Source organism: Amphiura filiformis, chromosome 16 (genome assembly GCF_039555335.1).
Source record: "Amphiura filiformis chromosome 16, Afil_fr2py, whole genome shotgun sequence".
Taxonomy (NCBI): domain Eukaryota; kingdom Metazoa; phylum Echinodermata; class Ophiuroidea; order Amphilepidida; family Amphiuridae; genus Amphiura; species Amphiura filiformis.
The window spans coordinates 12,218,366-12,234,787 of NC_092643.1; the positions used below are offsets into that span (position 1 = coordinate 12,218,366).

General features: G+C 35.0%; 1 protein-coding gene across 1 annotated transcript in view; it reads right to left on the reverse strand.

The window, feature by feature from the left end:
- Nucleotides 1-1,992: 1,992 nt before the first annotated feature.
- The window catches only part of LOC140135579 (dynein axonemal heavy chain 5-like), a 109,286-nt gene continuing 94,856 nt past the window's right edge, over nt 1,993-16,422 (reverse strand). Inside the window, 9 exon segments of the mRNA XM_072157120.1 lie at nt 1,993-4,414; nt 5,837-6,049; nt 6,607-6,759; nt 7,658-7,814; nt 8,653-8,813; nt 9,719-9,820; nt 10,466-10,582; nt 12,273-12,428; nt 13,361-13,513. Of these exon segments, the coding sequence (XP_072013221.1) occupies nt 4,028-4,414; nt 5,837-6,049; nt 6,607-6,759; nt 7,658-7,814; nt 8,653-8,813; nt 9,719-9,820; nt 10,466-10,582; nt 12,273-12,428; nt 13,361-13,513 (1,599 nt within the window). The 3' untranslated portion in view covers nt 1,993-4,027.

Consider the following 16,422-nt stretch of genomic DNA (forward strand, 5'->3'; position numbering starts at 1 on the left):
AAAATAAAAAATTGTACAAGTTAAAGATAAGATTTGAAGATTGTTAAATGGTTATAACTTTAAGTCAATATTAGGCCAGTATAAGAAGTATCCTTTTTCCCAGAAGTTTTTATTTTTGTATTTTATAGCAAACAATTTAAATTATTAGCAATGGAAATTGGTTATGATAAATTCAAGAAGTTTTAATATTTGTACAATTTATACTTTTGATATATTTATAGTAAACAAAGAACAATTTTGTAACTTACTTTTGATATTTTTATAACATAGAACAATTTTGTAACTTATTTTTTACACTGAAACATTAATTTTAACCTATTGTAAATTTCCAATGATATTGATTTCAATAATGTGATTACTTGTAAGTACAAAGAATATCCTATATGTATATAAAATTTTAGATAAAATGCATTTGACTCTTATTTGGGGTTTTGTTGTTGTTGTTATTGTTATTTTGCAAATTCAAATTCCCAATAGAAATAACAGGAACAAATATACTCATTAACCAAAGTGAAATCTTGATATCTGATCCAGAAATTGCACTTACTTTGTGTACGTTTCAGCCTTTGTCAACATTGATGGTGAATGATTCCTACCGGCAACTGACTTTAGATGTATCTCCAGTGTAGGTCTTGGTGTTGCCAGTTGATTTTCCATCTGGGGATTTTCTTGAACCCAGTTCTAGAAACTCATCAAAAATGTGTGAGAGTTGATACTGTCCGTCGTCTCTGTTCATGGTGGTGCCCTCCTCTTTCTAATTTCTATAGCCTCCTTTATCCAGCGTGTGAATCGTTCTTGTTCCGTGCCAATGATCTCAGCGTCCCCCCATCCAACTATTGTAAGGGACTCTTTTCTACCTGCTCTGGTGACTACTTTGCTGTTGACCTTCTCCACTTCTTTTCTGTGTTCTTCGAGCCACATTCCAGATGGAAAATCAACTGGCAACACAAGACCTACGCTAGAGATACATCTAGCGTCGGTTGCCAGTAGGAATCACTCATCAACTGTTGACAAAGGCAACAGTGTTGCTGAAACGTACACAAAGTAAGTGCAATTTCTGGATCAGATATCAAGAACTTTGGTTAATGAGTTTACTCTACCGATCCTGATGAATTTGTTCAACCAGGAACAAAATAGTTTATATAGCACTTAATGTATTACCAGAATCAATTCACATCCTCCATACATGCGACCCTAAAGTTAGCTCGTAATCGGCAGGCCTTATAACATTGCGGATTGATATAAATATATTTTATTTCGAGAATGGTCTTGTGATATCTCGCTAGAAATATCTCGAAATGTTATCTGTTTCTCAGAAAAAATAGCCCAACTTTGTCATAATGGTATAATGTTATCCTTGGTCTCTCACTTACATTGGGTCCCATGCAAGCTGCAATGTCTCGCATTGGATATACACAGGTGGTCTTGCAAAGGATCTTGTTTTGGCCGTTTCTGGTTTTTTGTGGGGTCGCCCTCCAAACATCTGGAACGTGCTTAGTTATCATGGCACTTATACAAGGTGCCTTCTATAAGTATATTAGATTGCAATTTGGAGTAGTTAATCTCTTGCATTTGTGGAAAAATGTGGAATCCAGAAAGCTTATTCCAGGAAAATATCAGGATTTGGAGGGAAATTCTGGAATTTGCAGGGAAATTTTGCTTCCCTATGCAAGTACCGTAATACATTTAATGTGTATGAAGTATAGGATGGAAGATTTTCAAAGCATAATAATGTTTGCATGACCAACCTATCCTGAAAATCTGAAGTCCAATCTGCTCATCCATTCACGAGATACAGCATCCGGAGTTACAGGAAGGCGGAATCACAGACAGACATTGCAAAAACAGTATGCCTCTTGGTGGAGGCATAAAAAACATGTTAGGTCCCAAGATGTAAAAAGTAAAATACACAGACACGTAACCACCCAAAATCAAACAATGACGATGCCAATATTCACAAATCAACCATCTTTATTTATTAACCTTCTCAAGAAAATACATATTACAAATTATTTTCTAATACACATGAATTTCAGTGAAAGACCTCAGATATTTAGTACAAATATTTGTATGTCACGAACATGGACGGATCGAACTGGTCAGATCAGCATGTGGACGGATTTCGCATTTTAACTTAAAGCCATAATGTATGATTTTATAATGTGAAATTATTTTTAAAAATTTCAAACCTGATTTTTTCGCATATTTGTAATGTTCATACATGGCCCAACTTACACCTAAATGGGATCAGCCAAATTTGTTGTGTTTGTAGGTCAACAGAGCAAATTTGACATAAAGTCATAGAACTCCCATGTTAAAGAACTAAAATAGCCAGTGAGGTTTCTTTCAGTTTAAGCTTAAAATGGACAGAAAGCTTTTCTGGCAGTTATTACTAATATTATTTCAGCATTTTGGGTAAATAAGAAAATTAAAATTTGACAGAAATCGTACATTATGACTTTAAACCTTAAGTTACTACTGGATGAAATGTCTGTCAGGGGCAGTTTATACCTTATGCATGCATGCAACAACACCGCACTGTTCTGTTCTGAACTGCTACTTTTTCACTGAAAAGGCTAGTTTTGTTCTCTGCCCAACAGGAGGAATACATATTTAAAGCTAGATAACAACAGGCAATAGGAGACTGAAAAACATGTAAAACGGTATAAACTGCTCCTTATGTACTTATGAAGAATTGGTCATACAAAAAGTGTGTATAGCTGAATGACAATTCCTTTCAACTAATTCATTATACTGAGACCTTCATGTTGATCATTCTGTCCTCAAATTTCACTCAGGCAACTTCTTACAGCCTTTATTATTCATTGCAATGAACACTATTTACTGCAAATAAAATACCTGAATAATAAGGATGCGGTCAAATGTGGACGGACTTTTCAGCATTACAAGTGTAAACATGATATCTAGAAAATCTAGAAATAATATATGACAATTACTTTGAAAAGTTTTGATTCAATATCAACATAAATTTGTCTTTGGTTTTGCTTAATTGGAAATGAAGAACATTCACATCAGCTTTCTAATTCAACAAAATCAATTATTACGCATGATTCAAAATCACTCATAAGGCAAAGAAAAAGAAAACCCTGTTCTACGGGCGAACAGTTAGGTTGGTACTATATAGGTCAGTCAGGGTGTTTTTTTAAACATACCCATTATATTCATTATTTATGATGTAGTTTTATGTAACTGCACTAATTTACATGTATATTACTTTGATCCTTGCTTTCGAACACAAGAAAGGCATTTATAACACTTGTTACCGAACCAGTTAAAAAAAACCCAAAATAAACAATTGTTTTCTAAAATGTTGTAAATTTGGATAGGCATTCATTTGTACAGGAAACAGGTTTTAGGCCAGTATAACAGGGTTTTCTTTTTTGTTACCTTACCAACAATGTGCCATTCCAGTTAAAACACATAAACCCCTTTTAGAAGACATGTCCTTAATCTCCCACAAATGTGTAGAATGGAGTCAAATGGAGTCACTAATTCAAGTCATTCACTTGAAATTCACACTACCTGTGTAGAAGATTAAGACCGTCGTCCATACAGGATAATATGGAGTTTAACTGGAATAACCCAATTTACAAGCAAGTGTACTGTTACAACCATGATACTATGGTTCACTTTACATTCTAACAAATAATTCATGATATTTATGATATTTACAAGTTTAAAATATGAAATATTTCATAATGCTAAACCTCTATAGATCTAAATACTTTGTCTTACATAGTAACGATATTAAAAGAGTTCCTCATCAACATCAATAATGGTATCTTCATTTTGTTGCTCACAATAATAGTTGATCATTATTATTTTCATACAATTTTGTCATATAATTTTGATAAAATTAATTCTTACATTTTCATACAATTTTTTCATATAATTTTCCAATACTGAAACATGATTCAAGTAATTACCTCAGGTTCATTAATTTTGCAGTTAAAACAATTACAACACCTTGCATGTACAACAAAGCGCCCTCTGGTGATGTAGAGATTTACTTGATGTCGCATAGCAGTGCAACACCTCTTAAGATCCAATGATCTGGGTTCTGCGTTGTCCTCAACACAACCGACGCAATGTAGGTCAAATCAGTTCTTACTGGTTTTTTATAAATCGGACACTCGTACATCCGCGGATCTTTTCCGCCAGTGCTATTAATAGCATAGATGTGAATGACCGGTAAAGGTTCAAATAGCACTTTAGGTTTGGGTTCAATCACGCGACTGTTTCGGCGATCCCAACTGGCGCCCTCTAGGAATAGGCCGAAGACATAGACACCTTCTTGAGGTGGTTGGTTCACATCATCTTTCATCATCTTAGTGACATCATTATGCAGGATGACGCTGTCCAAAGCCCAGCCTTTATGTGCACGTGTTACTTCCTGTTACCAGTAATAAACAAAGAGAAATAAATATTAATGTGAGAAGAATGTTGTGATGATAAATCTCCTCTTTTCTCCTCCCAATTTACAAATTTCTCTTTCTCTCTTTCAAATTAAAACACCACATTTATGACCAGTGGCGGTGCCAGAAATTTGTTTCGAGGAGTGGGGAGAGCAATGCAGGAAGATAAATGGGGGAATCAGAAATACATCCTAAAATTGTGTAATTTTGACCCCAAAATAGGGCAAATTTGGCTCAAAATAGTGGATTTTCTGTGATATTTTGTCTTGACTGGTGGAGACAAACTGGAGGGGCAAAGAAAAAAAAAGGGGGAAAATGCCCCTCCTTGCATCCTGTGGTTCTGCCACTGCCTATGGCCAGCTGTAACTGGCATCTGGTTATTCAATATATTTGGTTGACATTACTACATGTAGCATGACACTGTCATAAAGGTAAATGAAAAAATTCTTGTATTAAATTGGTTGCCATGATGAGAAACTAAATCTCACGGACCCCCAAACAGAATGATTTTACGCTACTGGTTCTTATATTTTCTTTTCCAATTAGGCCATCTTAATTTAATAGTGTGTCTCAAAAGCCTTTCCCAAGTTGAAAACCTAATATATGGAATGCGGTTTTTAGTTGTTGTTTTTTTTGTTTACTTTAATCTTTTTTCTCAAACTAGGACAAGCTTTTTGACAGGAATACGCTACGCTGGGGAATAACCATGCACAGTTTTACTGTGTTCAACATCAAGAATTTGATTGAGATTTAAGATTGAGGCTATTTTTACATCTGATGATGTCAGAAGTGAGATTTTTGTGTGGTGGATTTTTGAATAAAAAAAGTGGAAAATGAAACGTACTCAATCCAGTGGAAGAAGCGGGTAATTTTCATAATGTGCTTGGGGGCTCCGAGACAAACTATTAAAGGCTCATTCAGTGATTTGCTCATCCGGTGATTGTAAAAAATGATAAAAAATCAGATTTTGGTACCGTAATCATTGTCATAGATGTGTTAACATAGCCTGCGAGTGGTTCAGCTGAAAGCCTTGTATTTAAGACAAAATAAGGCATTTACATGAATCTAATTTATATACTGACAGTATATAAATTAGCTACATGTATTTGAATGGGGCTTCAACTTTGTCAATACTTCTGTTTTCTTTGTTTTTTGCCAAAATCTTCAATCCAAAACTACCAAATGACAATTTGAATGACTTATCGTTCACTTTTAAGTAAAATAAACAATTTAATTTTTCTACACTTTTGCTGGGATCACTGAATGGAACTTTAAATTAAGATGGCCTTATGAGTTGTTTACACTAATTACCGCTTGTTCCGAAGCCACAAAACAATGTTTCAAACCCAAGTATTGTGTAGTAATTATGCAACAGAGTATATGAATCTAAGGCTACTGACCTGTCTCATAGCAGTAAGGAAACCCTGTGGATTGAAGAATCCAGTCATCCAGAATGTATTAGGTCTGCCATCAAAACACCAGGAACGGAACTGAGCATCACGCTCACATAATTCTGTGAACCAGAAACCAAGAGTACTAGACTCCCATGAAATCTTCTTCCAGCTGCTGGGTATACGGGCATCAAACATGCAGTCAAGAGCATCACGCAGAGCCTGTGTAAAAGAAAAGAGCAGATTATAGCTATGCATAACACATATTGGCAACAAAATGGTGGTTTAAGAGTGCCAGATGATGGGTTTACACCATGAAGCACCATTTCAATCATAAATCAAAGGCCAGTGACAATTTTATCATAGCCAGGTAAAATTCTAGACAAGACTTTTGAATAACTAATTCTAATTCCCCCCGATTACATGTTATAGTTGGGATGGCAACCACTATCAAAGCCCCTGACAGAATGTGACTGGTTATTGTTTGCACGATAGAAAACATGAATAAAAAGAAACCACCTGGAACCAGAAATTTGACACATGAATGGATGCCACCATTAGGGTGCTAGGGTGCTAAACACACATGTGATCAGCAGAGCATATAGTACATGTTTTTGTACGACATATACACAACAGGTTGTTCCAGGATATGTGATGACAGGGTAATGGCACCTGCACAGCTGTTCTACTATTGAAGCCCGCTGCAATTTCTCAATCCTACTTATTCCCTGCTACTATTCAAAAATTGCTCAAAAGATTTTAAACAAGAGACTACCTACCTCATTCATAATGATAGTACCATCAATAGCTAATTTGAGGTCTACCAGTGTTGTGCGTACAGTGTGAATGACACGTTGCATACGGTCTATCTCTTGTTTCAAGAAAATATTCATAGGCTGAAGATGACCCATCTTTTGTAGACATTGTTTCACCTAAAAACAATACACAATATGACATAATTAGTGCATTATATGAAAGGATTTGTATGTAGCTCATAAATGACGACAAGATGGAAAAAATGAGTACTACTTGATTTCACACTAGACATATCTTGTACTATTTATTACACAATATAAAATTCATTTTACTTGATCATATTTTGAGTCCTTCATACACACAAAACGAACACATGATACATGCAACTAAATCTCCTGCTAACTACATGCAATCCTGAAAAACAAAAGGATTAGGACCCTTGTTTCAAATAAATTTATGTGTATTGTATGAAGGTGGGTGAAACAAGTTTGTCACATATGTCTTGTTCTTCTGCACTCCTAACATTCATTGCAGAAGGATCTTGTAGACATGGGTCTTAGCTTCATCCAGCATTGAATTGGGTAGAGATTCACCAAAGGACAAATAAATTGTAGCTTGTATATTCTGTCGGTCCGTGCCACGTCACTTCCGGTTGATGATGCGACTCACGGTCGAGTGAAAACATTAGATTTTTGTTGATGATTTCTGTCATTGGTGTTATGTAAATTTCGATCGCAAATAGTCAGTGGAATCAAACAACCATTTCTAAGTCTTCAGAGTGGAAGAAACTTACTTGATTTACCGTTTATATACTGACAAACTTAAAATTAAATTCAATGGTCGAGTGTCGTTTTTTCCGAAATTGAGGGTCACTCCAACAACATCGCTATGTAGCCTCCTTCACAGCCGGTTTCTGTTGTTCATACAAACCGTGAGCCACATGCAGTTTGGGCCCGAGACTAGAGATAGCCCGGATGTTCGACCGACAAAATACAATATTTTGTCTGTACCTGTTGATTATTGGCGAATTTGAAAAAAGAAAAATATAACGAAAAATAGGCCATGACTACATACCTCATATGGGATGTAATTATCAGGAAGCTTAGACAACATATCGTCTGCTAGTCTCTGTACTACAACTTCTCTTGTTTCTCCTCCACTACCACCACTGTCTTTAGGTTGAATAGCTAGGATGGTACCCAGTACATCCTTGGCAGTGTTACTCTGATACCTATAATAAATGGAACAGAACCAGTTTTGTAGTTATGATGGTAGCCAGATACTATCAGTACTATGCAGTATTATGCAGTACTATCCTGATACAAGATCGGAAATTGTTGAAAATTAGTTCTGGTGCGGTAAACAAAGACACCAGAACCAACCACACTCTGGCAATAGTGTGTTCAATGAATGCCTCGCTTGGTAAGATTGTTCACACCAAACATGTACCACGTTGCTCTTATACAGCATATTGAACATGGTGTCCACTGCATGGTTGAATTCATGTGTAAATTGTGATTTTTCTTAAAGGTCCTCCTGGTAAGGCATATATGCCAGATGGATGACATTTGAGAGCTAGAATTTGTGTAACTTATTTCCAGCAAAACTATTATACTCTTGTAAAGTTCTGAACTTAGGTTTTGTGTTAATTCCAAATATGTGACAAGTTCTTGTCAGTTGCTACTTATGTCTCTTTTATCACATTGCAAGGAATAAAATCAATAAATATCAGACCATCATAATTAGCGGTCAGTTCAAATCATCCTCAAGTCAACAAGGGTTCAAGAAAACCCTCCCATTGTTAACGGTTGGTTAATATGTGCACCTAGCTATACAAACTGCAATGCTTTGCTGTCCTCCACTTGAGCAGGGTTTACCTAAAGCAAATATTAGAGCTATATAACAATCCTATAGACATCCTATCCTATTATACTTTCCAACAATACGATTATAGAATGATTGAACTTTAAAAGGTGTTTGACTGGCACTACCAAAATAAGATTTATGTATGAACCATCAAGAGGTACCTTTCATTGTGACTCGTCACATATTGCATCAATGCTACTTACGTGATGTCAGCATTTGGATGGAGGCCAAATGCTTCTGGTGTGTCTGTAGCAGGTAGGCTTGCAATATGTTCCATGTACTGAGCCACCTGGGAGCATTTGGGGATTACATAGCCTTTGTAGAAGTTGAAGGTATTTGTGAACATCTGCTCACTAAACCACACCTGTGTTGATGGCAAGAATAACTTTGTTTACTCTTTAAGAACTTTGTAAAAACATTTATATGATTTGAGATAATTATCTGATACCGTAAAAATTTGCCTTATGGTGCACATGGGCTTCGTTGCCTTAGGATAAATTTCACATACATGTAGAGTGTTCTCTCCTTTGAAAATTCCAACAAGAAATATTATTTGCTGGTGGAATTTTACGGGAGGGCACTTTTAGTTTGTGCCTAACATTCCAGTTATGTCAAGGTAGCCCATATGCACCATTAGGCAAATCTTTACAGTATTGTTATGATGAAAGCCTGTTCTTCAAAACTTTCAAGGTTTTTTCTTGAATTATTTACGGATTCTATCTTATTAGTTGATATATTTTTATATCTTTTCATTGATCTTTTTTATCTATAAAATTAATATATGTGACACGATCTGGTCCATGGGGGCCAAAGATGGCAAATTTGAAACTGAGATATGGAGTATAAAAACAATAAAATACATAAGAAAATACATTTCACAAAACCTCATAACTATAGAACCAAGTTTGCTAGACCTTTGGTGTTTCCAGTAAATGATAGCCTATTGTATGTATAATTTAATAATTACAGTAACTCAATTTTCAAAAATGCCTCCTTTGGCCCCCATGGACCAGATCGTGTCACATATTTAAGGAATGTTTTCATTGATCTTTTTTTATCTATAAAATTAATATATATTTTAGTTCCATTTCTAACACAGATCCATATTTTTGTATTACATGTTAAGGCTACTTTTAATATGATGAGCATTATTTATGGTTTTCTTTGCAGGACCCTTCTTGTCCAGTGAGATGTGCAACCAAATTGACTCACCTCTATGTGGTTTTACCTCTTCTATGGCTAATTCCCCTAAAAAAATCAGTAACTTACCCTTGCAAATGTGTTTAGTAATCGTTTGTCAAAATCATCAGTGACTCGTCCTCCATATTGGATCTCACCAATCATGTAGCGCACTGTATTCCATGATACTCCCTGAAGGAAAATAATCATTTGTTAAAAATTGTAATACCGTTTGTAAACATTAATCATTAGTCAACTAGGGTGGCAACACTTAACTTTTTAAGTAACCAAACTGTCCCAACCTTGAAGACTATAACAACTATTCTACTACCCTGTGCTATGCATAGAAAGTGCTAAGGCGGTTGACCCATTATTGCGAATAAAGTGCTCTCACGTGATGTGTTTAAATAAATCACAGTGCACGATTTTGAATAATGGGTTGCGAGGGTAATATATAGAATTGTCAACATGTATCACATGAAAGTGATCGCGATTTGTCTGTGACTGTCAATGCTTTTTAACGACATAACTTAGCTTACTTGCCACATTACAGTCTAAAAATCACCATTTCATACACAACCCATCCAGTAATAGCAGAGATATCATTTGATAATGCAGACTCAAGAAAAAAAGAACCCAACTTAGTATTTTCCGATTTTCGCAAAATATTTCCGGAAAAAAATATAAAAAAATGTTTCTGCATTTCTTTTTTTCAAATCGTGCGATTTTACAAATGCCGCGCAAGCTTTGAGACAAACCTTTTTTTTTTGCCTAATCACACCATTTACAGCGGTATAGTGAGTAAGAATGGAAGAGAGAGACAGAATAAAATCCTACCTTTTTGATATCCACATCATCCAAGTGATTTTGTATGAATTGCACTGTAGCACTGTAATCCGCAGAATTGAACTCATAGGGTATATTCCATCCAAGAGGACCAAACTTACGCCTCTCCTGAAACATTAAACATACACAATAAATCATTGTCTATTTTATGCCTCTCTTATAATATCAAGAGGACCAAACTTACGCCTCTCCTGAAACATTAAACATACACAATAAATCATTGTCTATTCTATGCCTCTCTTATAATATCAAGTGGACCAAACTTACGCCTCTCCTGAAACATTAAACATACACAATAAATCATTGTCTATTTTATGACTCGCTTATAATATCAAAAACAAGTTAAGGGGTACTACACCCATGTGGTAAATTTTTGACTATTTTTGCATTTTTCTCAAAAAATAATAACACACTGGTAACAAAAGTTATGTATATTATTGGGGCAAGGAATCCAATTACTACACTGAAATTTCACTGACTCAAGACAAGTGGTTCAGTATATATGATAGGAAATGAGGTACATCCTAGCGGTACCTTATTTCTTATCATAAATAATCTAACCGCTTGTCTTGGGTCACTGAAATTCCAGTGTAGTAATTGGATTCCTTGCCCCTATAATATACGTAACTTTGTTACCACTGTGTAACTAGTTTTTGAGAAATATCCAAAAATAGACACAAATTTATCGAGGGGTGTAGTACCCCCTTAAGTTTGTTTACACATACTAATTCTTACGTATAATCAATCTATTCATAAATTTGATTTTTTTTACAGCCTAGACTATCCCATTAACAAGCAACTTCAATTGACCATCATTTTGTGTGTCATCACTTTATCACCAAGACTGTATATGTGACCCGCTCTGATGAAACCCACCATAAGTCACACTCAGCCATTTTGAGATACGGCGAGTCAAAGTTGGGAAAGGGGTGAAAAACCTTGCAGATTTTGTTTTTCAGTTTTTATTATTTTTTGATTCCTTAATATGTTTACTTTAAGGTACCATTGAAAACAAAATATTTTTTACGTCTAAAGCACCCAAATCTAGCATTTTCTGAGCCAAACCCAAGTCCTTTACATGTCATTTTACAACTTTAAATCCATTTTTCTTGCATTTGCCTTTTCTTTATGTGTCACTTCCCCCTTCCTGTTGAGAGACTGTAGAATGAGGTCCATATGTCCCAGAAACATAATTTTGGTATCAAATAAAAGCTGTATTAAATGATGACATCAAAAACTCAATTTTCAAAATTAGTGACTTATGTCTGGTTTTGTGGGAGCGGGTCACATATAAGAAACTTGTGGCTAATAGACCAAGTTTCCAAAAAGGTTGAATTGATATTTCAACAACTCTTCCTATACCTTTGTACAAGAGCCAACGCTTGTTAATCAGTGATGAATCCACAATTTTACAGTAGCATATATGTGTTACGCGTGAGGGAGTAAAATGTGTCATGCCTGGAACCTGTGTGCATAATACACGCTTACAAGTTGAATTCAGTATTTTGGAAGTAGTGACTAGCTGTTAAACATTGCCATTTTATTCTGATATCAACCGAGAAATCACCAATGTTTTTTTAAGGCTGAGGGACATTCCTCATGATATAGTCATGTGAATTAATTTATCGTTAGCGTGTTTTCGGGCAGCTGTCCTTGCGATGTAAACCATGGAGAACGGTGAAACATGATTGAATCCCTAAATGTATATGCAACTGATTTCGCTCAATATCTATTATACCCAATATACATGATTTATCTGGTTTTTATTTGTATTTTTTATCACCTAAACAAGACCTACCTGTACAACAGTATGCAAGAATCCTGTCCCATAGAGCATAGGTTTCCATTGCGGTAGATTGGACACATCTAGTTGATCTTGACTGATACCAGCATAGGTTCTCTTTAGGCCAGCTTTGATTCCCTGAGGCGGCTCATTCGTAAATTTGATGCACATCTGGAAAAGATGAAGAGAAAATAATGCTTGTCACTCCAAGATACTTCACATTCGCCACTGCTTAAATTGTTGTCTAGCAAACAAACATATGAAATGGACCAAGTGCAGCAGTCAAGTTGGTCCAATCCATAAGGCACTTGACTCTGGTGCTTGTGTGTGCGATGATGCCTGTTTGAGCCCCTCCCCCCGATATGCCACTTTGCTTGCATAAAAAATTGAAAAAGCTTAAAAATATTCTTAAAATTAAAGACAGTAGGCCTATAAAAATTAAAGACAGTAGGCCTAACAAATTCTTTGATTGGCATAACCCGACCTACCCTATAAGTAGACCCGACCCTGACCTTTTTTCCGCAAAAAAACCCAAATAAATAAAAAGAAAAAAAATAATAAAGAAAAAAGTCCCAAGGTCTTTTTCAAATGCAATTTACAGCTTTAAAAAGTTTTAAAAAAAAAAACCTTACCTACCTACCCTAATTTTTTTTTATATTACGCCAATCAAACAATTTTTTAGGCCTTACTGTGGATATCCCAGTTTACAATACAAAAACTACTTGTGGAACTGGTTTTGGCTGCAAAAGTCATTCTAGATGTAGGCTGCATATAAAAATATGTTATAAGAATAAAATTAAAAGTATCCAAACTGTCTCCCCATACTAAGTTAGAAGTTGGAGTTACAACCATAAAGCTACATAAGTGAGCTTTTTTCCATAGCTGTTACAAAACACACACCTTATAAACAGTCAACATGTACAGTTTCTATCAAAGCAGAACGGCACTTGTTTTCACTTTGAGACCATGCACAGCGTAAACATGGAAGAGGGGTTCTGATTGGCCGATTCAATAATCGGACAATCCTAACAACAGACACAGTAATCTGATTGGCCGATTAGTTGGCCAATCACTTTAAACTTAGTCATTGAGAATACACGTACCTGTAATAAACTGATGGGGAAACTCTTGTGTACTTCAGTTGTCATCCATAATCTGTATGCATCATGAACAGTCTCTGTCTCAATTACTGTGTCCATCACTTCATCCATGAAATCAAGACTAAGATGGCAATTCTGAAGCAACACCCATCCTCCCTGTAGAAGAGATAATTCACAAAATTAAATTAGTACTACATAGGTATGTTTACTTAAGATTTACTTGATCAATTTGCATGTTCTATTATAATAAATCTTTGAAACTAAATTATCCAAATAGGATTTCAATTTCACATGTATATTAAAGAATACAGATTCTTGGGTTTAGTGTTTAAACAAGTTAAGCTGCTTCCTTTAGAAATGTTTTTTATTTTAGTTTTCTTACTCCATTATTGTTACCAAGCCAGTGTTAGAAATAAGACAACATTTTCAAAGGCCATTCAGGATGCTATGAAACTTAAGGGGGGTACTACACCCCTGGCCAATTTTGTGCCTATTTTTGCATTTTTCTCAAAAATTATAGCGCATTGGTGACAGGTAAGATATGTATGTTATAGGGGCAAAGACTACAACTACTGCACTGACAATTCAGCAACTCAAGGCAAGTAGTTATTGATTTATTGATCAAATATTGGTTTTCCCTCATTTTTGACTGTAACTCCACAACTGTTATCTGTGCTGAAATGAAATTTCCAGTGCAGTAGTTGTAGTCCTTGCCCCTATAATATACATATCTTACTTGTCACAAATGCGCTATAATTTTTAAGAAAAATGCAAAAATAAGCACAAAATTGGGCAGGGGTGTAGTACCCCCTTAAAGCTGAATTTATACTCCATCGCGAGCGATTGTGATGTACCGCTTTTGGGAAGCGGTGAGCAATCGCCAAATTTCGCGATGCATCACTTGTAGCTTTTGGATTTATACTTATCACAGTGATTGCAGATGACAATTAAAATTAAAATATTCTAGATGCCACAAAATACATTTTAGAACATCCATTACTATTAATATTTATTGCTTTGAATTAATTCATCACCGAAAGTTAATAATCGAAATTAAAGATCCAGTTGGTTGGAAATGATTGGTTGATGCATTTACGTGTCAAGTGATATCGCTCAGAAGTTAAGATTTCTTTAACTTGCAAAAGCAACATCGTTTTTGTCTCAGCGATTCATATTGATTGATCGGCTTGACACTCTGAAAACCAAAGTAAACACTGATTATGTGTAAGAATCTCTTTTCTGCAAAAGCGATTGAGTATAACTTCAGCTTTAGTCACTTTTTACAGACCTGAACTTGACTCATAATACATGTTTATGAGTTTCAAGATTTGAATGTTACACTGGTCCATATCCATGTGACACTTTATAAAACTGGGGTTAAGACTTCATATTCATAAATCAACAGGTAAATATGTCTGCCAAATAGCAGCTAGGATTGATGTTGAAGTCAGCATTTACTGACTGGAAACGATATTTCACAAGCAATGCCAGTCCGCAGCATAGAATATCAGCGGATCTGTATTGATTCTTGCAAGTTTTTAGCCAGAGGGCCCACATTATTTATAACACTGATGCAACCAATATAAATATATACTTCAAGAAGCTAAAAGGATAAGAGTGGTAAGGGGGGTGATAGAGTTACGCAATCTAATGTTCAGATATCGGTAGGCCTATATTTTTTTAGAGAAAAGAATGGTATAGCTATATATTTTACCTTTATGCAAATAAATTGCAAAGTTTTAGGTAAAAGAAGCTAAGTTTTGCTATGCAAAAAATGCGTATAGAGGTTGTAATATGGGTGGTTGGAAGAAATGCCAAGCAAAAGACCATTTATTCAATATAGGAAAAAAGACACTTGAGTTTCTCTATTTTTGAGAAACTATAGAAAGCTATCGTGGGGACGCAGCGTTTAGATTAATGGTGATCAAGATTAGTTGATCTTTTTATTAATCTCATCAGCTACATTTTGCTCAGCTTAATTTTAAGATCACCTAGTATTTTGGTATATTTGTTCACAGTAGAAACATGGACCTGCATACCTAATTAACTTAGGTCTAAAGTGCCTAACTTTTTGACATTTGCAGTTTGGTCCATTTTTAGTGACAGAGTTTTTCTCTAAAAATGGCAAATGCAATGTCTATTATGACATTGTGATGGCCTATGCTAATATTTAGTGACAGAAATCATGTTCTACTATGAAAATTAAGCATGAGTGGTTTTGATTTCATTAAAATGGATGTCTTTTCTTTATTAGAAAAGAGTAGACCTATTACTAGGCCTACATATGATCATGATAATGAAAATCTAGTTGGTACAATAGGTATAAAGTTTGTATTTGGTATAAACTGAGGAGTAGGCTCTATAATTTAAGTGCCTTCCTAGTGAATCAATAAGTAGGCCTTTATGATTATGCTACTTTTAGTCCATTTAATTAAATCCATTATGTTGCGTTGCTTAGGCGCATTTTATATAATGGAGTAATTACTGGTCTCAGTAAAAAGCATAATGTTTGAAAAGGTCACAATAATGAAATCACGGACAGTTTAACCAAAACTAGTGTCACGAAATGTCATAAACCCGTGCTATAAGAAAGAAAGAAGGAAAGACAAAAAGAAAGAAAGTAAAAAAGAAAGAAAGGCTGAGAGAAAGAAAGAAATAAGAAAGAGAGAAATAAGAAAGAAAGAAAGAAAGAAAGAAAGAAAGAAAGAAAGAAAGAAAGAAAGAAAGAAAGAAAGAAAGAAAGAAAGAAAGAAAGAAAGAGAAAGAAGAAAGAAAGAGAGAAAGAAAGAAAGAAAAAGGAACGAAAGAAGGAAGCAAAAGAAAGAAAGAGAGAAAGACTGTAGTATCCCTGTCAAGCAAAATTGCTTTGGGGGGTTTTGGGATATCTACAAATTTCAAACCTCTCCCTAATACAGAGTATTCTGCATCAGAGAATTTTTCGTTTGCTAAGTTTATGACCTAATTTTTGTTTATATTGGCCAAGTCCTTAAGTTTTTTGGACTTCTTGGTTTTTTTGAGTTTTTTGGATTTTAAGTGACATTTTCTGGACTTAATTTTTTCCTTAT